At 45.0% G+C, this 25,827-nt stretch overlaps 1 protein-coding gene across 1 annotated transcript in view; it reads left to right on the top strand.

Moving 5' to 3' along the window:
- The window catches only part of Su(tpl) (Suppressor of Triplolethal), a 79,625-nt gene that overhangs the window by 21,667 nt on the left and 32,131 nt on the right, over positions 1–25,827 (top strand). The window contains exon 2 of the mRNA XM_071787434.1: positions 1,228–1,275. Within this exon, the coding sequence (XP_071643535.1) occupies positions 1,228–1,275 (48 nt within the window). The remainder of the gene's footprint in view (positions 1–1,227; positions 1,276–25,827) is intronic.

Raw genomic sequence — 25,827 nt, 5'->3', positions numbered from 1 at the left:
GAGCTCGGCACTCTCATAGCGCGCCGTTACTCCGGGGGTCAATCTCGGCCGACCCAGCGCGCCCGAGTAAACGCGATCTTCCGCGACGCGATTAATTTTCTCGCGTGCCCGCCGCGCTCGCGCGCATATGTAGGTGTACGTCTACTCCGACAAGCTTCAACGTCGACGATGAGCCTCGAAGCTGCGTAAACCTCGTACATACAAATATATCGTAAGCGCATCATCGCCGCGCGGACGCCGATAGCATTAGCAAATCATAGACACGAGTCTAATGCGAGTCTAATGAGAAATCGAGGATCGACGCGGACGTACGAGGGATATGTAAAAGCGAAATGCGCGCCTCCTCTCCGATCGGTAATGTGAACGGAATGATCGTTAAACAGGATGTATCGGCATATTGGCACTCTCGTGAAAGAAGGATTGACTCTAAATTATCTAAAATCGATCTCTGTAATGAATGCGAGAAAGTTATCGGTTCTTTCGATTTCTTTCGGTGTGTCTGGCCGTCGACAATGGCTGCGCGAGAGGAGCAGCGCTCGTCCTCGTCGCGTTTAGACGCGAACGAGGCTCTTACCGGTGATTACTTTCCCTTTCCCGGACTATCGCCAAGAGACAGAGGCGCGTACGTAAAAGTTACACGCAAAATCACCGCCCGCCCGTCGTCGGCGCGATATAATGCAACCCGGCCGCGGCCGGTGTTACGAGATTGTGCGCCGCAATTTCACGCGGTCGCAAAACGCCGCGTTTTACACTCGCCTTTATGCGGGCACGATCGCACGCGCTCGCTTAGCCAATTACCAGTCGCTCGTTGCCTCGTATGACTTAAGTTAGACAGCCCGCGGTAGGTAACGACGGACCGAGTAATTACGCTAATCGATCCCATGTTCGTATTGACTCTTGTAACGCTTCGCGCGATAAGCGTCCGCGACCAGAATTCTACAAAAGTTCTTTTCCACGTACGCTTTTCAATCTTCGTCCGCGTATCTTATCGACCTGAAAATCGTCCGCGTTTACAAAGTTTGATACTCTCTTTCGCGATGTATCAGTATAATTTCCGCATTTCTAAATATATTTTGCTGCGCAGCGAGCAACACGAAAGGTTAGAGAAAAAAATCTAACCGACAGTCTTCTTACACGTTAATTTCTTAACTTTCCAACTGCTGACTTCGCAGTTTGATACATATTTATGAAGAAAATAATTAACCTTGATTTTTTTTTCTGTTTCAGCATAAGATCAGCGAGAAACCTAATATACAGTTCCTAGGAAATGAAGGGGTGAGTAAAAGCAGTTTTTTTTCCTATCGCACTAAACAGCTAAATCGCTATTTAGTGCCTGTGACGTTAGCGCACGATGTTCGAGGAAACACGGTGGCTTACTTGCACGGTGGCAATGTAGTTAACAGTTTTGGCAAACGTTCTAAGAAAGAAGGTAGACAGACGTTTTTCCACGAGCAAGATAGAAATTTTTTCTTCTTTTTTTTTAGTGGAAATTTTAAAATCTCGGTAACTGTTCGTGATCCGCGAACGTTCTATTATCTCTAATCTCCTCTTATCTTTCCACGTGATCGACCGATAACGCGTCGGATTCAGTGTCGGAATTCTCTCACACGAGTTTAACGAGACGTTAGCACACGATGATACACCATCAAACAGTTTTTTTTCAAACTTACGATCGCAAGATGTAAAGACGAGTTAATCGTATGCAGTCGGGTCTCCATGAATCAATCTGTACATTCGTCCCAGAAATTTCTGCGGTCGAAATTAACCGCGGTAAAAGGACCGTCGGATTTCGCCGGTTACTTAAAATCCTGTACAGTGTTGTCGGAGTAGGTGGGAGCTATAGAGCGAAGGGGAGAAGAACGGTGAAATTTTCTTTCGGCGAAAAAAAAAGTGAGAGTGAGAGGTGTACGAATGCTTCGTCGACACACGTCGGCGTTTTCCTCTTAATTCACCAACACGACTAACAATCACTAAATTATTTAGCGATATTTTGCTTCATGTTACGTAGCTTTGACTGCAAAGTGAAAAAAATTTACTTTTCCTATATTTTATGGATGTATCTTATTATATATCCGTATTACATAAAATTTTTATTCGTCCATTTCAATATTGTCATGATGATGAGATCGGGTGTACCTCGTGTTAAAGAAAAAGATCTCGCGACGGCAGCGCGACTCTATACGCAGCCGACGTCAAGAGCTCGATCTCTCAGCCGGCCGAGCGGTCGCAAGATCACGAGTATGTGTGTGTATATACGTGTGTCGTCACGGTTCTACACACCGCAGGTTTCCTCGGTGAAGGCGATCGAGGTCGTCCGAGCAAGGTTATACACCATTTTCTCTCGCCGCCGCCGTTGCCGCCGCAGATCGGTCTCTTAAACCTTCCTAAACTCTGCAAATATTGATACTTTTGTCATGTAGAAAGATATAAAAAAAATATGCATTAAAAAATATACCTTATTTCGCACGTATCGTTTTATTTAGCTTAATTTGTATCAATTAAATCTTAAATTATAGTCATAGCATATTAACGGGAACACTCTTCAAAACTTAATTAGATCAGATACATTATGAGAGAAAAAAAAACACTTTTAACCACATTAATTAGACATACATTTTTGAATTGATAATATGGCATTAATGTTTCTTAAAAATATCAGTTATATAAATATTCTATCTCTAGAATCTAGAAAAACTAATTAATTCATCGTATCGTGCGCACAGTTAGGCTCTTGACTAATCAAGATTGCAGTTGATGAAGTAAACTTTCTTATCTTTTTTACAAAAGCTTAACCGTCGGCGCGCATTACGATGGATTGTTTATGCTCGCTCGAAAAAACGGCCTTCGGGCTGGGCGATACTTAAAAAGAGTGCTGCACCATGTAACTGCCATATGCCACTGACGTTCCTTAACGACAGCAGCGGCTGATTGTCGATACGAAATCTCTCTCGGTGATCTGGAGGTAATTGACCTGCTCTCCTCGTCCTTCATCGGCTTCCCCTTGCTCTCGGGTGTGGTCGTCGTTATATATCGCTTGACTGCATTATGGATCATACGAAGTCAAATTCGACAAGATGTCTCTGTCATCAATTCCAACAATGTCGAGAAAACAGATTCCATCAATTGGAAAAACAGGGATCGAAGGATAGAACGTTTCAGTTTAACTTTTCTTTATCTGGGATTCGTTGAACTACAACTTCGAGTTGATTTCTTCTTATAAATATCACCTACGTGATTAATCTCGAATTGCGATATGGCAATTAATCCTTGAGACTTGCATCGGTAGAAAACAATTCCTGTTACTGAATTTATATAAGAATATCGGGGAAGTACAGAGAGATACAGAATAAATTCTGCAATTGGAATTTTAAAATCTCTTGGGAATTTTCAACTTGCGTTATTCACTCTTCTTCGCGTTATTATTTCGGGCCAATAATTTTCTTATTCATTCATACATTTACATTTTCCGGGTAATCGGCGAAAAGCCATTATTTTCCTCTTCACTTCTCCATTCATACCATTCAGATGCAAACATTCTCGTTCTATTCCATTATGACCTTTGACAGTCTTCCACTGTTAAAGATCCTGAAGATCAATGCGTCACCGTTGACCTTTGCGCAAGTAGCTATGGTGAGATAATGCCTTAGGGTCCACATTCGATTTCGTTGTCTGGAAATTTATTTCTTAAGGACGACTCGTCACGAGCGTCATTTCGCGAATCCTCGGGGAGCACGGTAGTAGAATATATATCTGTAATTTTTCAACAGCACAGTAAAATATTTCAATAATATAGTATTTGTTTATTATATCTGATAATCTCTTATAACATCCCATTTCTTAACGATTGAATTGGATTTATTTGTTTTTTCTTGGAAAAGAAAAATATTTGCAATTTTTTCAATAAGCTTGTATTGATTCTCGATTAATCGTAATACATGCGTAAACGTGTAGACATTTTACGAATAAAGGAAAATCTGGTCGATATTGGCCGAACCTACAATCGCGACGTCTCGATCGTCTTTTCCATCTTTCTTCATTTTCCGTTCTGGGGCCACGGGTGCCAGGAACGCGGAGCGATTATTCCAGTATAATTCGCCGTTTAGCGGACGTCCTTGTCGCGACTGACGCACTCAGGGAGAACCGATCTCCGCTCGGGCCTTCTCTCTATACAACACCCGTCTGGATCGTGCAGCAGGCAGGTCAGGCGCAGCGCAATGTGCATCTGCGTATTGTTCGTGTCTGTGTGTGCATGCACAATGCGATTTCATGTGTAGCAGCAATGCTCGGCACGATCGGGCACGATACGTGTGCGACAATCGACGATCGGGCCTCCCCGATACGTAGAAACATACGACTTTGACACGTATATATCGCGCCACGTTGTCGTATCCGCCCTCCCCCTTCCCCTTCTCTCTCTCTCTCTCTCTCTCTCTCTCTCTCTCTCTCGATAGTGGATCTTGCCACTTGCCTGCTCGTGTAATTTTATCATGAACGCGGAGAGTCTCTGTATTTATATGAGACACGGTTTCGCGATAGCGCCGATCTTTTTTTTTTTTTCACAGATTCGTGTGCGTTCGATAGTTGCGCACGTGCTCGATCGTCTATTATGTGTATATGTGTGTATGTACGTGCGAACGCTCGCCTTCACATTGTTGCCTTTCACTCGGTTTCTTAGAGCACCCGCTTATATATACATATGTATGTATATATATATATGTAGGTTTTACCCGGGAATGGCGTTATTGCCAGCGTTATCTCGACGCGGAATCTTCGGAGAGTACGGAAGAGCGCATTCCGCGAATTCGTCAATCAGACGGATATGCTCTGACAGAGACCCGGAAAACGCTCTTTTCCCGGTATTTCCGCGCTGTACGAAAAAGCACTACCGCGAATACTCCGATTTTCTTCGAAAGCACTCTGGCATTTAACAGGACATGCAGTATACTTTCATTTATTCTATAGTAAACACGAGCATGTGAACTTATGCGTTATTCAATATTTAGTGTAATATTTCGATACTCCTCTCAATAAGGTTATCATTTACGATAATTAAGCTGTTTAAAACCGTTATTTGAGTTTCGAAAATTTCTCCGTCACGATGTCGGATCGATCAGACATTCGATCCAATCATGGGTGATTTTGTAAACTTTGTTTTCACCGATTGCACAAGTGCGCAAGGCAATGGCGTGAGTCAACTCTCGTTACGTTATACGTGGCAAAAAAAAACTTTTACAATGTAGAATGCGCGGTTGTTTCTTTTCCTGCAATAATATTCCCGGGCGAGTGGAATTGTATCGGATTAAAGCTAAAAATCAGCATCCCTGAAAAAAGATACACAATGTCTGAGCGTTGAAGTAACGACCGTTTAGTTTAAATACCCAGCGAGCAAAATGCGAAGTAATGCTCCAATGGTAACTCGATGGTCGGTGCGTTTCGTAATCCTTTAATTTATGTGTCAAAAAAAGTAGAGGACAGATGACGTTTTGCCTTCAGGGACGACTTACGAGGCGGAAGTTTCTTCGCGCGTTATTGTCTTAATTTTCGGTAAACGTTTTCCTTTCGAGCCGCCGTTTACGTATGTTCCGCGCGCACATGTAACACGTGCGTGTAACACGTAAATATACACGTAAATACACGGTTTTCCGGCTTAAGGTGGTATTGCATCGCGCCGCGGTCAGTCGCGACTGACACGAAACGTCGCTGCCGTAACAGTTACTTTTACGCGTGACCCACTTGCCATTCTAGTAGTCGAATCTAAGTATCATAATGAGAAGTGGGACGCGCAGCGCGCGCGCGCGTCCTGAAATCATCCTAGCGGGGCGCCGCGACGCAACCCTAAAACGAAGGTCGCCCGCTCGCGGCATTCAGAAGGTCGAATATGACCTCACACAAGTAACGCGTAGAAATCACTTTTTTATGCCAGCCACGCATAGATGAAGCGATATCGTAGAAGAATAGATCGTAATACGTCTGTAATTAGCCTATAACGGCTTAACTTATCGTTCAGATAAGTATCGCCGCTTTGATAATTACCGACGTGCTTGTAATTATTTTTATGAACACGCTATAAACTTAAAAACGCGAAAATGGTTTTGCCACTTCGCGGATTAATTTGTATTCAGAATATGTCAGCGAGAAGAATACCAGCGGTATCTGTGCAAAAGTTGGCGCGATTGTAGAATGTTGTTCGACGATACTGTATTAAAAATCGTTGGATCTATAAGCGCTGAGAGCCTTGAGATGCGGCGATTATCCTGATATACCGAATGCGCGCGGATCGCGTATCGGCGTTGATATTAAAGCAGCGAGACGTGCATATGCCTTCGTAGATGACCTTTACTCACCGATACATCGGCTTCTCCACCAATAAGTGTCGCAGCGCACACGGTACGCAATCGACCGATTTATTTTTAAAGATTGTTGAAATCGAGCACCGGCGACGACGATCCGAGACGACAAAACGAGAGAAAAAAAACTATGATTACTGAAAAAGAAATCGTTTTCTCCGTTTAAATTCTCCTCGATTGCGTTTGTGTTCGAGGCAGAATGTTCAAAAACATCAGAGTGTCGCAAGAGCGCCGGCTGTAAAAACGTAATAAAAAAAAATGTAATAATAAAAAATGTAATGAAACGAAGATATACATAATAATGACGCGGTATACCAATTTTATTAAATCAATGAATTAATTATAATTATATCTTCAATTTAATTATAATTACATATTTCGGTGTTGCATCAAATTTAACATACTGAATACAATTATCGTAATACAAATGTCGCGAAAGTCAATTTTTTTTAATATTTGTTTTGTTCATAAATATAATTTTTTATCAAAATATAGGAGACATGATTCAACAGTTTAAACCTAGAGTGGCTCGTCGTGTCACTCCAACTCCGCTTTCGGGATTACACAAACGTTAACGTTAATGGTTATAACTTGATGTTAAGATATGCACGAACTTTGAATGCGGAGCACAAGTCTATTAGAATGTCTATTCTCGTCGTTTCCGAAATTTAATTACCGTTTTATGTAGTACAAGAGATTTAGGAATCTTTGTCGCGAAGAAACTAACTCGAAATTAACGCACAAAAAATCCTCGAATGAAAGGAACGGATAGTTCTAGGACACGATGTATAGGTGCGTCTTTATCGTCGCGGCCTTGCGCGTATGTAGGCGACCGCACGCGATATGCGGGTGTTACGCTCTTCGACATCTTTTTTTTTTTAATTTTCTCTCGTTTACGCCTTTCATTCACGTGGCTTGTTACGTCCGCGACCATATCGGCGTTATATGCGCATTTACGCGCATTTGCGCGCGCTCGCCTCGCATGCGATTGCTCCAGTAAGACAAGAGCGATTTGTAATTCAGCTATGCAAATATCGCGCCGGCTCTTGCGAGAGGATTGAATCGAACGCGCTCTCGTCGCGGCAGATAAAGACCAGTCCGTTATCGCTGCCCCCGCATCGCGGCGCGAGATAAGTGGCTGCGCATAAGGCGCTGCAGTTATTTGTTGCGCATTACCGATACTCGTTGCAAATGGCATGTCACTTATGACCGACGCCTTATCTCTGTTACCACGTCAAAGTAAATCACGGCGAGAGAGATCGATGCGACGCGAGAAGAGGGATCTCCGGGGCTTAATTGGTCAATCGTCAAATAAAATTTTTCAGCTCGGGCACACGCACACGCTGCAAAGTATCCAGCAAAACTGGTTCCGAAGACCTTTTTGCCGGGCTTGGTTTCCTTCTCGGCTCGTCTTATTTTGCAGCCGATTGCCGCCGGCGTGAAATATGTCTCGCAGCCTTCGTTTCGAGGAAAAGAAAATAGAGCCCGTTAAAAATGTCCTATTCAGTGATAAATGACGAGCCACTGCTCGTCCGGATTGCCCGGGTTTAAGTTCTGTCATTCTTCTATAATAAGATATATTTACATGGAAATCCCGAGAGACCGGAGTTTCGAATTGCAGAAACAAGGTATTGACATATTTTAGGCTTATGGAAATTTTCTTCCTCAAAAGAAAGAAGGATTGCAAGGCTAAAAGACGACCTGTTATATTGTCGACCTGTTATATAAATGCAAAAAACAAAAATACAATATTTCAGATTTAGATGAGAAAATATTTATCTTCTTGTATGTGCACACGATAATTTATCACGCGAAGTTTCTCTCTTTATTTTTCCAATTCGAACGTTAATAGATTAATTACGTTTAAGGCCATACATGTATGCGCGAACGACTTGCATTGGGATTTTTAGTTCTGGTGTTACGCAGACTTTTTTAAAGTAATGTCTTTAAATTCGTCGCCTCAGTCTCGCACAATATTTATATATATAGGACTCCGGCCGCGTGTGATGGGAGACGGTTACACGCGACGTGAAACCGAAGGATCTGAAACCTGCAAAACTGGATTCCCCTTCGTCCGTGTGATGTATACATCGAAAATTACCGACTCCGCTTCTCGCGTCGCAGCGAAGATATCATCGCAAAGCTACGGCGCGCGAATTCGTGCGTTACTTGCGGTTTAACCGCCGCACGATTTCACTTCCACTTGTTCCTCTCGACCATGCGTATCGATCATCGTTTCTTTGTCGCCTATCGTATCTGAAAAATCTTTAAAAACGAATCGCGAATACTCGATCGCGGATACACGATCAAATTACAATTATGTGTACCAGCAATCTTTTAATATCGATATCGCACAAAGAGCATTTATATTCTACTTTATATCGGACAGGAAGTGTAAATAAATTTAAAATGAGTCTAGATCGATTGTTTTTAGTCTTCTGTGTAATGCCAATTTGTATATATGTAGATATATGTGTGTGTATATAGAGATATAATACACGCGGAACAAAACGGCTTAGCAACGGCAGTCTACATAAATTAAAGGCGACTAAAGCCTCGTTTCGCGTTAAGGAATTATCCCGCAGCGAACTGACAATTATAGGTACTATAATTAGATTTATATCCTGCATTTGGGTAGCTTGTGTGTAGAAAATGGTAAATGGTGCGTCTCACCTTGGAAAAGGAACGGCCACGGCGTTGACTGTATAACGGTACATTCTTATTCCGATGTTAAAAATATGCCTGCACTGCCACGATGGCAATATATATTTCAAACCCCGTAACGCAACGTTGGATTAAAGAGCGAACTCTCGAGTTAAGAATGTCGAATGACTTTGACGATCGAGTCTAGTGCAGGTGGCAAATAGATACTTTGTGAAAGTAAACAGGTATCGAATATTGTTAATCAAGAAGAAAGATGTTTAAGTAAAAATATGGATACGCATAATTTTTTCGTCACTTTTTAGGTTAAGCTCTTCCTCGGTCTTTTCAATTCGCAACGTTACATGCGTTGACAATTATTAATTTATGCTATTTTCACACTGGCGCCAAGTTGATTATTTATGTACAACTACAAATGGTATCTGCATTCCCCTTTATTTTTATTTACTCCGCGATTTGCGGTAGCGGAGCGACTTTTCATCAAAGAGAAAACCCCCGCGGCGAGTCTTTGTCATGAGGACGATTTCGCATGAAATATGCACCTGGCTCGGTATCTCTCCGTCATGCATTTTCACCCCTCCGTGTAACTTCCCGTCTCTGTTTCCTATCTACCGCTTTTCACCCCCGATTAGAACCCCGTGCATGGAGAACTCCACCTGAACGCACGAGAGTATGAATACTTTACCTCTCCATCGTCTTTCGCGTCCCTCTTCGTATCCGCGATACACGCCTGGTTGTTATACAGTTATTCTAAATTTCCGGATAATATTCATGGAGGGAATTTAAATAATTCAAGTATCTCCGAAATTGATTGAAATAAATTTCGTGAAATGCGAATCGTATCGTACATCATGGCTACATGCAAAGTTATTTCTGTGTAGAATCTGCGACGCATTAACGCTCAATAATAATAGCTGTTATCAGCGATAGGACGATAAAGTCGAATTTATGTAGCGTGTACGTGTGGCGACCGTGAAGGTTCATTATCGATAAATGCGGACGATAACGAGCGGCCGAAAATATAAAATTGCTTCATAAAATTTCAAACTTTGTCGAGCGGCTATACGTGTGCTTTTGATTAATTAATGCTATCGCGCACATCCGAATACGAGAGTGTTCTTCGGACGTGCGGAGGTCTACGCGAAACTCAAGACCGGCTGCGTTACGTCAGCCGATATACCGTTGAACAAATTTTCGGATAATTAGTAGGTGCCGGTGCCGTTAGAATCAAATGTCTGATGAAAATGTAGCGGTACCTGTTCAAAAATCCCGTCATTCAGTTCTAATACCTTAATATTTAGATTTCAAATGTATGGAGAGTATACAATCGAATATGCTCGTACATCTTGTATTTTTATACATGTAAACTTACGGTACCTGACATTTCTAACGAGGAAAGGGGTATCGATATCCCATTAAGTTCTAAGCCATCTTGGTCCGGCAATTAAGCGCCGCTAAACCAATAACGAAGATTGCACGCGTTGTACGCTGGCGAGCGAGACAAAATCATTAATCACGAGACGGTGTAATTAATTATACCGGGCCTGCTCTCTTGCTTGCTCTCGCGGACGTTGCGGCAAACTCGGAAGGCGCCGCCCTCTCGAAAAAACGTGAGCGTCCGTGGCGTCGCAACGGCCGCTCACGCCACGGTAAACCGTAGCTCACTACGAAGCTGCGGACATCGCGTAGCAGTTAATTATCGGGGACACGGGGACGTAAAAGGGGAATAAATTACGCTTATCGATCGCGCTTCTCCATGCGAGACTCGAACACGCGTGTGTATATACAATATATACAGGAGAGATCATGTTGCACAGCTGCCTTTTTCTCCACGCTCTTTCTCTCCCTTTGCCGCGCGATTATTACCTAAATAATTTTGCACAAATTTCTCCAATCCGCGCGAGAAACATATAGGTACAATCGTCACGCGAAAATTTGACGCCTTCGCCTCCCTCGGTATTTCTCTCGATAAATAATCGCATACATTGACAATCTGTTTAATCTTATTGTTAGAATATTATTTCTACTTTAATATATTTACAATTGCAATTCTTTAGGCAGAATATTAGTTTATTATTAAAATCCTGATAATAAATTTAAATTTAAATTGACATTTGTATAGATATTGCCAGTGTGTTTTCAAAGATCTGCGCTGAAAATCTAACGCGGTAAACGCGAAGCACTTTGTACAGGCCTCTCGTATTATATTTTTTATTAAGTCGATCGCGGTTTACGCGGATCGCTGAGCCGCGATCGTTAGGCTATCGCCTCGCTTCCACTCGTGGATCCGATAGCTGCCGCGTGTAACACATCCAGGTGTTCGACGTAAGTCGTGCACGCGAAGCCCAACGCAAACGAGTTTTCAGGGGAACGTAAGGACCATGTAAAGGCCGGAAGTAGTATCTATCACCGTGTGGTTTTGGATTCCCCACGGCGACTGACGCGTTCCTTCGTACCGTAGCGGGCAGGCTGGGGATAGGAAAAGACACATGAATGCGAATATACCACACGTACCGGTTTCGAGCGAGCTTCTGCTTTGAAAATTACGTCCACGCGCGGTTTCTCCGCCTTTCGCGGATGCTTACGCTAACTTTTTCTCATGCGAGCTATACACTACGCGCGAACTATGGGAAACGAATAGTTTCCCATTTCAATGTCTCGATATATCACGCGAAGGGTACGCATATCCCAGAGAGAAGTCTGCGAGTTAATACATTTGAATAAAAGAGAAATGTTAATAGCTCTGAATAATAATGCAGTCTGGTTCGAGACTATATATTACATACTCGTAAAAAATTGAGTAGAAAACAAGATAGATGGGTGTGGGAGAATTTAGGAGAATTATCAATGAAATAGATGCACGGTAGCTTCTATATTCGAGTTTCTCATGATTTAAGTTTATCGATGTTTACGCGCCTAGATATACCCAGTAGTTTCAACAAACCGTATGATGAAAGCGTGGAAAAAATACACATGGAAATTGAAGACATAGACAGTTTATTTCGACCTTGGACGTTCCCGTACGTTCCGTTACGTTAATTAAATCAGAAAATATGTAGTCCTCGTTCGAGAGAAGACGCGATCTGCTTGTCAGGCTCACGGGAGAATCTCGTTACTTCCTGGCGCAATCATCGAGCTTCTAAATCGTCTTCGCGCACACATATATGCATACATAAATACACGTATCGACATATATATATCTGTTTTTAAAAAGCGACATTCCAGATAAACCTAGATAAACATCCGCCTCTCGTGAGTCGCACCGACTACATTTTCATCGATCATCGAGTTTCTGTTTTATAAAAATTAACCAGTTTATAATTATTCATTCGCATTTTTGTAAAATATTATTTCAAGCCACTGAAATTTAAGGAACAATAATAGTAATTACGTCGTGAATTCGTTAACAGAAAGTCACACTGTTTTCTAATTATAGAGGGAATCACGATCGCAGAAGATTTTTACAAGTTCTACACTACATAAAATACATATTTCTTTGCTGTATTCTTTTTCGAGGATGACGGCGGAGGAATCGCGTCTCGCTTTCGAAGTCCTCGAGTGAAATCCGTGCAAGGTCGCGCGAGCGAGCTGCGGCGGCGCGGCGGTGTGAGCGATTTAGGACGGAAATTCCGGGCGCGATCGTGCGAGCGCAACGACGAACTGCTGCGATCGTTCGCACGCGCGCGTGCCTGTGCACTCTCCGCATAATGCTATACTTTTTCTCTCTTTCCCCCCGCACGTCACGCCTCTCACGCTCTTTCTCTCTCTGTGTGCGTCTCTCTCTCTCTCTCTCTCTTGTTCTCCTTCGTGCTATTCTATTCCGTCCGTTCTCCGGCCCCTCTTTCTTCATCGATACGCGCTCAGATCTCAAGCGACGACGGTGTACTTACTGAAATTACGAATTCATTAGTGACGAATAACTTTCACTCCGTTACCGTGCGGGACAGAGTTATTTCGCACGGACTATGACCGGACGATCGTTATAGTTCGCACGCTATCGGCGATATCTATCGATGGGTTTATTTATTGAAGAATTCGAACCGCTGTTACAATTACATAAACTGATATGAACTGGCTGTACGCGGTGCGTTCTGTATATTTGAATTAATTTACATTCGATGTCTATGCGAGAGAACGATCTGGTTTTCAGACCGCTGCATTAACTTTGTTCCATTACAATTGGTTAATTAAACAATTAATTAACCAATTAATTAAATGAACGTTTCGATCAGTTAAGGGTGCGACGACCGCGTTTCCGCGAGTAAAATATCACGTACACGGTGCGTAGATCAAGTTCCGGAACATACCGGGATTACCGGATGTCGCGCTCTGGATTCTTTCGCTCGCGGGGAACGCGTTATCACCCGGAAAAATAAAGACTAATCTTCATCCTTTGGTCAGCTTATCTTATCACTCTCGCGGGGAATACGCGAGAGGATTTTCCCCTATTTTTTTTATTGATGAGCGAAGGAACGACGTCGCGCTCTTATCCGTCTCGGTAGAAAATAGCCCATCGGTCTCCTTCCCCATATAATGACACGGAGTTTCTCCATTTACAACATAGGTGAGAATTGCAGAAATCTTTCGCGGATATTGAGATAACACAGTTCGCGTGTTCAAAAGTAGGCATGCTTGATTTTAAAAACGATATCAAATAATTTTATTCGTTCGATGTCAAATGTGGAAATATTTAACGCTCATTCTGTTTAGCGTTTAATTGTTGATCTAATGCAACAACAAACGATTAAAAATCACGGTGACCGAGATCGGTGATTCATACATTATTTATTTGTAACGAATTCTCGAGTTATCTCGTTCCCTTGTCAAATATTACTCATTTTCTTTGACGTACGGTGATTCCCCTGACAAGGAGAATTAGCGCGCGTGCCATTTAATTTGCGCAATGTTTGCGAAAACGTGCGTAACCGTTTGCACGATCTGCAATATTACGTGTACTGCAGTTGCTTTATTTGCAACGGCCGTGTTAGCGCGCCTTGAAATCGCGATCGCGTTACGGTTGTGGATTTTAAAAATAAAGTGACGACTCCCAAGTCACAATATTCAATCATAATTTTTATTTGATTTGAAATTTACAATTTGGAATGCGTACACAAGTTGCTGCGTTTTTTTGAGGACCTGTTGCGAAACGATCGTTTTCTTAGCCAGGAATTCGGTATTTCATCATCGTTTGTCGCAGTTAAGTTTTTAATTTTACGAAAAATAATACGGTGCTGCTGTTTTGTTTATTGAATGCGTATCATAATTTCGCATACATTAATTACGCGACGAGTTGCTGACGCGGCGAAATATACGTGCCGCGAACAACAACAATCGTCAATGGCGAGGCGTTAACGTCAAACAGTCGCGCGATTGTGCATGCAAAATCAAACCAACGCTTCCAGCATTTCGCGCGATACGGTGTCAATGTCACGTATCATTTTCGAAGATATCATATTTGCATGTCACGTTGATAAGTTCTGCGAGATTTATCGATGAGCCTGAAACGGCGGTGAATCACGGTCTCCCGAAGTTATCCTGACAAAGTGACGAGCGAGCGAACGGTCTCTCGCCACGGTCAGCCGGTCGATTAAATAATTGCAACGAAACGGTAAGAGAACGATTAACGCGATAATTCGAGGTAATTAAGAGAAGAGAAGCGAAGTCGGCGCAGCACCGACAGATATAATACCTAATTAAACGCGCGCCAATTGCTCTTGAAGGCGTATAATATTCACGATTTACTTAAGACATTACCGCAAAACAGGATATCGTCTTCTATACGTCTCAGTCTGATAACGCAATTTTTTATCGCGCATTCGACTACATATCTTCATTTAAATGTAAATTATACGTATCTCGTGGAGATGATTTAAAATTATCTAAAGACTACCAGCCGGTAACTTTGTCAATATTTTGCTGATACGCGAATTAGAGAATTTTATCTCGCGCGCTAAATCCGTGTAAATTTCGGCGCGGCGGAAATTGCCGCCGTTTCGTAATAACGTTCTATTATCACGACGACCTTTGCCATCGGCAGCGGCAACCGAATAAGTTAATTTTTCCTCTGGCAGCGAACAACAGAACATGGCTTTCGTTTCGTGCCAGGGAATTCGTCTCACCTCGACCGTATTAACGCTGGCTAGACTCGATCCGCCACCGCCGCCGCCGCCGCCGCCGTCGTCACCTTTTTCTTTTAACTGGGCCTGACGTACTTCCTTACCAGTGCCTACAAGGCGCCCGACTTTTTACCGACTGCTGTGCTCCAGATAGACCGGCAGACTGACGTAGGAAACCTCGTAGGAAAAGCTCGGTGCATCGACAGAAATAACACAGCTAACACGTGTGATAGATTTTCGTGTCATTGAAAATTAATAGGATATTTTCTTGATCGAAAATTAATGCAGATAATACGTAAAAAGATGTACGTGGAGATTTATTTTGTTCGATAGTATCTTACCAGGTATCGAAGATAAAGTATCATTGTTAAATATAGAGAGTGATAACTTCGATGGTCTCTAGAGACTGTGAGCATTTCTTGTGATTCAGGTAACTCCATTGTTTGCGAATTGATAATAGCTGTTTATATAATCGGATATCGGGTTATTTACAATGGCGAATCCGAGAATGTTATCGCTCTATTTCGGGAGACGAGCCGCGAAAACCAACCGCTCTCTTATTTTCTTAAAACAGCGGGTCAATATACTGTGACCCCCTCGATAAATGCGTCGCGCGCTTGAACACTTGGATGAAAAATACCGCTCGTTGTTTATCGCCGGCCGAGTGCGATCGATTCCCCGCGTCCACCGGCATCGGCCGAGAAGTCGACCGCTTCGGTTAAACTTGCTGAACAAAACATTTAAAGATAATTCCTGTTAATAACGTGAGCCGCGCGCGCGCTTCCAAGTGGCTTTAACTAAGGGCGCAAAATCGCCCAACGAGTCAATGAAGTGGATCGCCAGAAAGGGACATCCGATCTTATTTTCACGTGAGAAAAGAGCGACGGCGCGGCGGCACAGGTGTTACCGCCGCCGGGCAACGCGCGATGTCGAAACACGCCGAAGAGATTTCTCGTTCCCGTCACGATCGAGACGAGATCGCGCGATTCGTCCCGAGATACTCGGATATTTCAGCAACGAGTCTGGAAAAATATTTAATTACATGCTCGTCTCTCTCATCATGCGCCATTGAGAATGCTCCTCGTAAAGTCGCCTCTCGTCATTCTCAATTCTCTTTCTCAGTGGAATTTATTTACTAATAGAAAACTGTAAATATTTTATATGGATTAGTTTTATACGATAATTCGTAAAAGTTTTTCGAAAGTTCTCAGCTCAAAGTTCTCAGCGTTATTAACAGGAATTATCTCTTTTACTTTGCGCATCGGATCGTGTTCTGAATTATTTTGTTGATGGATTAAAACGAGACACGACGGAAAATCTGCGAGGACAACCAGGCCGATCATTATAAACGGAGAAAGACGAGAGCCTCGTCCCAAGCTCCTTTATGTAAACCTTGAGGCGTAGATCCGGATTCTTCAGGAGCTAACAGGAGGGATAGAGAAGCAGAGGCAGGAGGAACGAGCGCAGAAGAGAGAGAGAGAGAGAGAGAGAGAGAGAGAGAGAGAGAGAGAGGAGAGACTTGGTAGAAGGGGCATAACTACGTTCGGCTTCTCAGGTGTCTCCTCCTCGGGAGGAAAACGGAGGGGAATCTCCACGCACTTTTAGATCGGCAGGAGGTAAAAGCAAGCACGTCGGCGAAAGTGTTCTTGTATAATGCGCTCGCCGGCGGTCCTTCGACCGCCAGAACGAACGAATTTAACGATCGCCACCATGAAAAAAAAACCCAATCTTGTATCTCGCGACCAATACTCACTACGAGCGAACCGGCCTGTAACGATCTCTTTATCGGAGAGTTTTTCTGAGTAAATTAATCCTCTCGATATTCTCTCTTTTCTTATTGAAAAAGAAAAAACCAATTCGAGGACACTTAACGAAAAAGTGTATCGTAATATAAGGCAAAAAATTGCAAGGCCAGTTTATTAATAAAAGCGAATTGCAGGATCATTATTTGATGTTTACTAAAGGCAAGCAAGCTTTATCCGCGATATCTCGATGTTTCGCCAGGAATTCTCCAGTATTATCGCTATAGTTTTGATATTATCAATACCGTACTCGCAAATGTACCTAAATACGTATGTGTGTGATGGAATAGACTGGGTTGTACGGAGCACACATACTACGTACGTCCCACGGGAAACTCGACAGCGGTTTCGATTCGCGGAGTACATTTGCGCCAGACTACTGGCAAAGTAGCGAGTGGAAGCGGACGAACAGAATTGCGTTTCTATCTACTATCCGACGACGATCTTGTCCCTCTTCCTCTCGTCTCTCGCCTGCGGCTTTTCTCTTTCTCCTTCCATCTCTCTCTTCGTCGATCCGCCGCGACGTCTCGTTCTGCCTTGCTACCTCCTTCTCCTACTTCATATCGAAGGTATGTAGGCTGTGCCACATCCTTGCCCGGAAACCGTTACCTCGCTTGGCTTTACACTGAATGGAGCTCGCTATACCGTTGTTCCCCATACACGAATTTCCTTCAGCCTCTCCTCCTTGTCGCCGCCACCGCCGCTGTCTCGTCGCTATCGAACGCGGCTTCTTACGCGAGTAAATGACTTCTCCCTGTTCCCCTTTTCGCGTATTAACAAGTGACGCTAATCCGCCATCGATCGGACGACGATTCGCCTGGATAACGATTCCGTACGTGTCTCCGTCGGATTTATACATCCGTCGTGCCCGACGCCACAAGTGAAATTTATTTACGGCGATCCCGGATCGGAAAAATGAGCTGCGCTTACGCGGAACGCATGCGAATGCGTAAGGCGAGAGTGCGGTGCTCTCGCATTATCCTCTTTCTCTCGCACCCTATACGTATACAATCGTACAGTCGCTTCCACGATTAACGCTCTTTCGTCTTAATAAACAAGTGAGGATTTCCCCTCATTTGCCATCGCTGGCAATAAGGGAACGTTAGAATGCAATTTCACTGGTATTCATCATTGCCCCCTCTTCCTCTCTCTCCGTGTCGCCGATTCTTCATCGTTTGACATCGAGGTTCTCAGGTGGTCGACTTATCGTAGCCGACTTTTCTTCCGATTACTCCAGCCTCCGCCGCCACGAGGAAGGAATGTCACGAGAGACTTCAGCGTGATGCAAATGTGCTTTCGTAAATAATGCAACGCGCTCCTTTATGTAATAAATCGCAACGTCGCGGATCGCATGTTATCGCCACTCTATCACGTCTCGAGAAACCGACTGACAGATTGACCGCGAGTAGCAACGGGACCGAGAGAATGTGCGTGAGAGGGAACGAAGGAAAAACCCGGAATATTCGCGATGGCGAATCTTGACGATGTGAGCGATCGATTGCGGCGAAAGCAGGTTTACGGCTATTATTATTCTTCACAAACGAACGTATAAGAATGATATGTTAGATGATTGACGTAATGCCGATGAAGTATAACACGCGTTTCTCTATTCTATACTGTTGATGCGAGCCTCTCTCTCTCTCTCTCTCTCTCTCTCTCTCTCTCTCTCTCTCCCTCCCTCCCTCTCTCTCTCTCTCTCTCTTTCCCTCCCTCTCTCCCTCCTTCCCCCCCTCTTTCTTTCTCTCTCTCTCTCTCTCTCTCTCTCTCTCTCTCTCTCTCTCTCTCTCTTTCACTCACTCACTCTCACACTCTGTTTATCTTTATCTCCCAACTCTCTTCTCTTCTACTCGTATCGTGATTGCATTCTTCCGTATAAAATGCATTCTCGTTAACGACCAGAGTGTACGCCGCCGATAACTTAATCGCGGCGCTTCGTGCCGATTTCAAGAGCGATCGCTCGAGAAGGGAAAATTACGGCGGGGAAGAGATATCGCGCGCGGTTTCGGCTCGGATCGTGCTTCGTTGTCTCTCGAGACAAAGTTTCGAAGTGCCGAACAAAATGAGAATCGAAGTTCACTCGTGCCGCATGCGGATTAACGTTGCGTGTCCGCTGTAGTCGCGCCAATTACGAATTCGGGAACAATCTTCGGAGGGCGGGCTTTCTCGTTTTCTCTCTCTCTCTCGTCTCCCGTGTGTTTTTCAACGAGAGAGGGAAAGAAGCGGAGAGAACACAATTACTCTCGTGTATCCATTATTCCGTAAAGGGAAATTCTCCGGAGTAAACGCTCCACAACCGAGCTCCAACGGAGCATTAAATAACTCTCTCTCTTTCCTTCTCCTCTTTCTCCATTCTTCGCCTTCTTTTTTTTCCGAGACGCATTGACTCGACAACGACAATCACGACGACGACGGCGACGACGTTGGCGACGATAATCAGCCTCGCTAGCGATGTACTTCGCGCGCCGCACCGCGCCGTGTAGAAGTGGGCCGAGAATTATTTATACGTCGGTCGACACAGCTGATCGTCGCGGTATTCTCCTACCTTTTCTCACTCGGCCGTATTTTTGTGCGTCGAACGAGCGCGCTGAAAATGTGCGCGGGCGAGAGACAGAGAGAATCGTTCTTCGGTCCCGACGCACCGGAACGAAAAAGCATATTCGATCCGCGGCGCTGGTCCGAAATAGCGGCATGACCGACGGAAATAAACGCCGGCTTGTGGACCGACCACACCAACAAAGCGCGACACTTTTTCGTTGACGATCCATCACCGCTCTGGCATTTTTAGCGCGATTGTCCCTCACTGTCAATTAATTATCAATAGACAGATCCTGAAAACTCTGCGTCCGTCATGTCGAATCGTATATATACTTGACGCAATACTTTGTGCAACTTATAAGTGTTGTCTTATAACTTATTGATACGTCATATTACCTAAACATTGTTACAAAATGGAGATCGGGCCCCCTTATATAAGCTGGTTTGCAAATTTTAGAAATCGTACGTCCGAAATTTGCGACGTACAACAGCTTTCCCGAAAAGGCGGAGAAAGCCGCCGCGCTCCGGTCGCAACGTAATGTCGTTGCTCTTCAATTATTGGCCCGCATCACGTCCGATTCGATTCACCGATTACGAATTTCTCGCGTAATGGACGGCGTTGAAGGATATTTTTCAAAAACAACGTCGCGACCTCTCTCTCTCTACAGAAGGATTGCAATATCGGTGACAGTGACGTCATAGGTCGTATAATGAACGTAATATAAACAATGTTCTTTCTCGCGGCTTTCAACCGGACGCCCACGTATCCTCGTCCCATCCTCTCGACGGCTTCTTGACGCGAATCAGTGGAACCTTTCCTCTGAACGCGGCCAAATTATTTTCCCTCGCGGGAGTTGTTTATTGTGATAGCCGGAGTTGATGTATGACTCTTTATAAATCCGACGACGAGAAGTTATCGCTTTAACCCTAAACTTCGCAGTCCACTCCGTAATATACGTCTCTTGCTAAATGCAGACGAAGAGAAATGAGTCGCGAGTAACGAGAAAATAATTCAGATACAAATTATTCGTTCAGCTCTCAAATTTATTTATCGGTTATCGGTTACACGCGCAAAGAAATTTGATATCGTTCGATAACTTCAATAAGCTTATCTTCAGTTAATCGCTCAGCTTGAGGAGCACTTGTTAGTGCTACAGTGTTAAACGAACATCGCGATGTGAAGGGCAATATTGTTGAGTCTGAGAGAGGACTCTCGGCAGCCGCGCCATCGCGTTCACAGTTGTTTAAATCTGATACTTTAAGAGCTCAGCTTTCAAACGCGACGATGAGAGCGATAAATCGTGTTTATTGGATGATTAGACATAATTAGATGGATGATTAGAAATAAAGAGATGAACGAAGGCATAATTCCGCGAATTTTTACACGACAGCGTACAAAGTGCACACGTGCTTATCTTCATTACTTCACATCAGCTGTAATTATAGCTCGATCGATAAGACATGTAGCTTACCGCCTCTCGATGCGAACTGAACAGATTTTCGACAAGGTGGTCAAAGAGCGTTGTTTCCAGTATCGTTAAACAATATTGCACACTTTCCTCTCCCGTTATCTCATTTGATATTATAGAAGATAATAAAGTAAAGTGCATTTAAAAAAACAATGACATTTATTTAAACTTTGATCGTACCCGCGATATCAAATCAAGTTCTCGTTCAAGAACCTTAACATAAGATACAACGTTCTCAAGGTCTTCTTCGATGTCTTTGGGTTTTATGCTTATTCTAATGAAACTAAAGATGAAAATGTCTACGGCCAACATACATGGATGTTATTGCTAGGCGTGCAGCAGCAGCACGACTTCGAGAGCGACGACGGCTCTCTTTTTCTTCGTGAGTCTCCATGCCTGTTACGAAAACGCGACTATCACGTCGGCCGCGCGCGTTGCAATAGGAAGAGAGCGAATCCGGCGTTCCTGCGGCGTAATCGCCGGCTACGGCGCACCGTCGTTTTATAACGCATAATGACGCGTTTCAAGACCAGTAGGTCGCGTCCACGGTAGTCGAGAAACGCCCGCTTCTCCTTCTGGCCACGGTTCATCGAGCACGAGCGATGGTATAATCGCGTGAAGAGTGACGGGGGGCGGCGGGGGAGGGAGGGAGTGAGGAGGAGGAGAAAGAAGAGCAGGAGGAGAAGCGTCACCTCGGTCACACATGGTCTACGTAGATCCATCCGCGTAATATTCATAATAGTAACTCCGACGTCGTAGAGAGATCTAGTCGTGCGTACTCTCGATCGTTAAGCTCGTCCTCTCGTTCTCGTCCTCGTCTTCCTGCCGTCTTTCCTCGCAAACAAGTCTAAGCGGCTCTCGATGAGCCTGCTGCTGTCCGCCGCCGTCGCTATGTAGGTTACTATCGCAACGGTCCGCGCCTCCTCGACCCGTCTTTAAGAAGGTCGTTTACGAAGTAACCCGAACCCACTTCACGGCACATCTCGACGGCGAACATGCCTTTCGGCTCTCTCTGTCTCTCTCTCACCTCTCTTCGTTCCCTCTTTCAACCCTTCAAACCTCGTGGCAGCCGTCAGTCGACGTTAATCGCAAACTTCATCGTTGCTCATTGATACTCGGTTATTACCTTGATTACCGATTAAGAACGTGCTGTAATGAATGATTCTTTGTTACGACATTGCTGGTGAATACTTGAATACTTTCATAAGCGTATCTACACAGGCATTAAATTTTTCCGGTACGAGAACCTATGTACGATGATAATTTCTCGTGTATTTAACTTTATTAATAGAAACATCTTTGAGGAAGAATGTGTTGGGATATCGCTGGGAATTCAGCAGGAATTTGCGCCGCGCTCCAAAAATGGTTACACGGCCGGTGGTTGGGAAGGAGCGGAGGTTTCTTGGTGGGGATGGCATAACGCGAGAAACGATACTTCGCGTCAATCGAAATCTCGCTTGAACATACAAGTGTGCCCAGCACGAGGAGTAACCGATTCCTACGATTCGAAAGTAGAAGGAGAAACGCAAAACTCTCATCGTTTTATCTCTCCGTGGCGCAGCGGGTACGAGACATTGGTCATTCCCCTTGTCGCGAGCTGTAGCTTTCGTTGCGTAGCTGCGGTCCCCATGATCTCTCGTTACGTTTTATTCGCATACCGGCGGTGGGCATCGTGTACATAGGTCCCGTCGCGTGTCCACACCACTTTCGCGAATCACCGCGCGATTTACGAGGACTTGAAGAGATACGCGACGCCGCATTGTGTTCGCGTAATGCGCTTCTCTAGCGCTCAGGTTGGGCCGCTTGGTTTTTGCGGCGTGTATGAATGCTCGCGTTGCGCGCGTGTATACGTGCGTGCGCGCAAGCGCTGTTTAACCTCGACAAGGCGGCTTCTCTCTTGTTTGTTCTCTCCGAGCCCTGCCTATACGTGTTACGACGACACGGCTACCGCTACGCGTCGAGCCTCCGAAGCGGCTCGAGGAGCGTGGCATGTATGTAGCCGTGTGCCGCGGCAGCGCAAGGGGGTCGGTGGGGACGCAGGGCACGGGCCACGTGATCGAGCCTCGCGGATATATAAGGTGGAGACGAGCTGCTAGAATCAGCCACTCCGACGACTGGCTCCGGAGTGCGATGCGCTCCGCGCTCTTCTCGCCCGCTTTAGGGACATCGAGAAAGAGACAGACAAAGAGAGAGAAAGAGACGTCTATATATCATTACGCTGGCGATGCGAGACACGACGAGAGAGAGAGAGAGAGAGAGAGAGAGAGAGAGAGAGAGAGAACAAATGGCCTTAAAGTGAAAGAAGGAAAGAGATAAAAGGGTGGAGGACGCGCGTTGACCGCGCGCCAGGTCAGGTGCACGCGGAAAGAGAAGGAGAAAGCTTTCGTGCTACGTGCACGCGTGGCTAACGACTTTGAAAAAGTCGTCTCGTGCGCCTAGTCACCCTAGATTGGCGGAATTCAGCTACGAAATGACGTAGTTTCCGTGATATACAATAATCATTACTATCGTCGTCATCGTCATCGTCATCGTCATCGTCATCGTCATCGTCATTGTCGTCATCATTCTCTTCTTCCTCCTTCTTTCTCTCCTCTTCGCGAAGAAGAGTAATACACAAGTTTCGGGACATTGTCCTTTCAAGAGACAAGAAAGGAAAAGCACGTGCCTATGTATACGGATCGTCTAATTCGCGCGGAAGCACGTATATACGCCTTCGGATAGCGCGAAACGAATCGCGGGATCGCAAGGCCCCTTCTTCGGGTAATCTCGCGGAGATGTCCGAAAGAGGCGAGGAGAGCCTCGTGAAACATATACCTCCGCAAACGGCAAGATCACGGCACGTGATCTCATCCTACGCAGAGATGCACACGAGTGTGTCACCCTACTACCAGATCGGTCCTCTCAAGGTCTCTCTTCCGAGTGATGGCTCCGATGTCAATTTTTTTTTCTTGCTCGAGGCGTCGCGGAGAAGAGATCTTTTTTTCCGATCCGGCAGCATCATCGCGGAAAACGCGTGACGACCCGGTGACCCGCTCATCTGGATTTCCAACGAATCGGATCCGATGTTCACGTAACCCGCGATATCGCAAATTATCGGCTCGTTAACGAGCCGAGACCGAGTCGTTCCGACTCGCGTTCGCGTCGCGCGCCAAGACCGTCATCGTTGCCAATAAACAAATTAATAATTCGGAGATATTTCGAGGAGCTCGCACGCGGGTTTCCTGGATCGTCACTGACGTAATGTGACTAGCGAGAAACTAAGTAATCGGAGACGTAGACATTACCCGCCGTGCCTGCGTTATGCAATAACTTGTGCGTGCGTCCGAGCGGTGATAACGTTTTGTCGACGATGACGCAAAAATGACACGTTGTCCCGGTCGCTAATTGATCCATCGACGTCAGCGGTATAATTGATGACTTTTTTCCTTTAAGTGAATATTAGGAAAGAGACTATGTCTCGCTTATAAAGATAGATTACATTGTTTTATCTCTTAATGACATTTTCAAGAAATCAGCGTTTCGCTGATTTCTTCGAAACAACCTATAATATTATCTCCATGGGTGACAAAAGCGTTTATTTTTGTCCACGCGTGCGTGCGTGTTTACGCGCGTGTGCGCGCGCGCAAGCGATACGATACAGCCGAAAACAACGTTTGAGCGAGCAAACGATCAGGCGATTTCGCGATCGCCCCGGCGAGTAGTCGGCTAATAAAAGACGTTGCGCAACCGTTGTTGCGCGGTGGATAATAATAAGAACGAACACCGACGGAGAGTCTGGCAGAGGGGAGGGGTGGAGGTAGGGGAGAAGGAAAGATGCGGGACACGCGGGGGAATCGGGGAATCGAAGGCAGGGTTGCGTACCGTCGACGGAGAGCTAACCATACGCGGACAATACGCGAACGTAATAATTCGCCGCGCATGAATTGATACGCGCGAGTCGCATTGCGTCGCGGCAGAAACCGGCACGGATGCGCGCAATGATGAAAACCGTGGAGGAGAAACTTGGGTCGAGTGAAATAACTCGCGGGCACGTTGCCCGCGTAATCGCGACCTTACCTTACCTTCGTCGGGGAGAAGAGGTCAAGAATCCGTGGGATAATAAAATCGGTAGCCTGTATAAATTCTCTCCGATGTACAAATCGGGCATTAATTGGTCATTGCGCTAATCTCAATTAACAATTTATTCGCCGCGTTTTTTTAAGTCTCGGATTTTAAGAAGGAAATTAATCGGATCCACGTGCAATCCAACCATGAGAATTAAAGATTTAAACTTGGAATCTTTCGCGGATGGAGAATGAAGCTCGAGAGAATAATCTGCTATTGACGACGTGCGAAATAAACGTCGCCGTCGTCGACGTCGTCGAAGAAGAAGAGGCGGCTGCATAAAGGATTCGAGATTCCCTGGCGGTATATCGGAGATGGATCGGCTTCTGCCGGTGGTCGTTAGCCGTGATAGATGGCAACTTGTATCCACCGCCGGGGCTCTCCGCGTTCGCCAATGAGAAATCCGATCGTAACTACTTCCGGCTCTCGGGCCGATGCCTTACGTGGAACGCCGTGAAAACGGAAATTCACTTTCTTTACCTTGGCAACGTATCGCGCGTGCGTCTCCGGGTCTTTTTCCATATTTTTATTTCTTTTTTCCCCGAACATCTCTCCCTCCGCCTCTCCCTATGCACATTCACGTGTTTCCCCATGACGCATCAACTTGTTTCGCGAAGCCGTCCTCATGGGGTCCGATCTCTCTCTCTTTTTTCTCTTCTCTTTTTTCCCTCTTTTTTCTCTCTCTCTCTCTCTCTCTCTCTCTCTCACTCATACACACACGCATACACATGACACATCGCATATGAGGCACCTGCAACTCTTTTGGATTTTCGAAAGCGGCCACGGCCATTTA

This window comes from Temnothorax longispinosus, chromosome 9, assembly GCF_030848805.1.
Source record: "Temnothorax longispinosus isolate EJ_2023e chromosome 9, Tlon_JGU_v1, whole genome shotgun sequence".
Classification (NCBI taxonomy): domain Eukaryota; kingdom Metazoa; phylum Arthropoda; class Insecta; order Hymenoptera; family Formicidae; genus Temnothorax; species Temnothorax longispinosus.
Note: the sequence above shows the minus strand (reverse complement) of the source record. Positions and strands in the feature narration are given on the sequence as shown.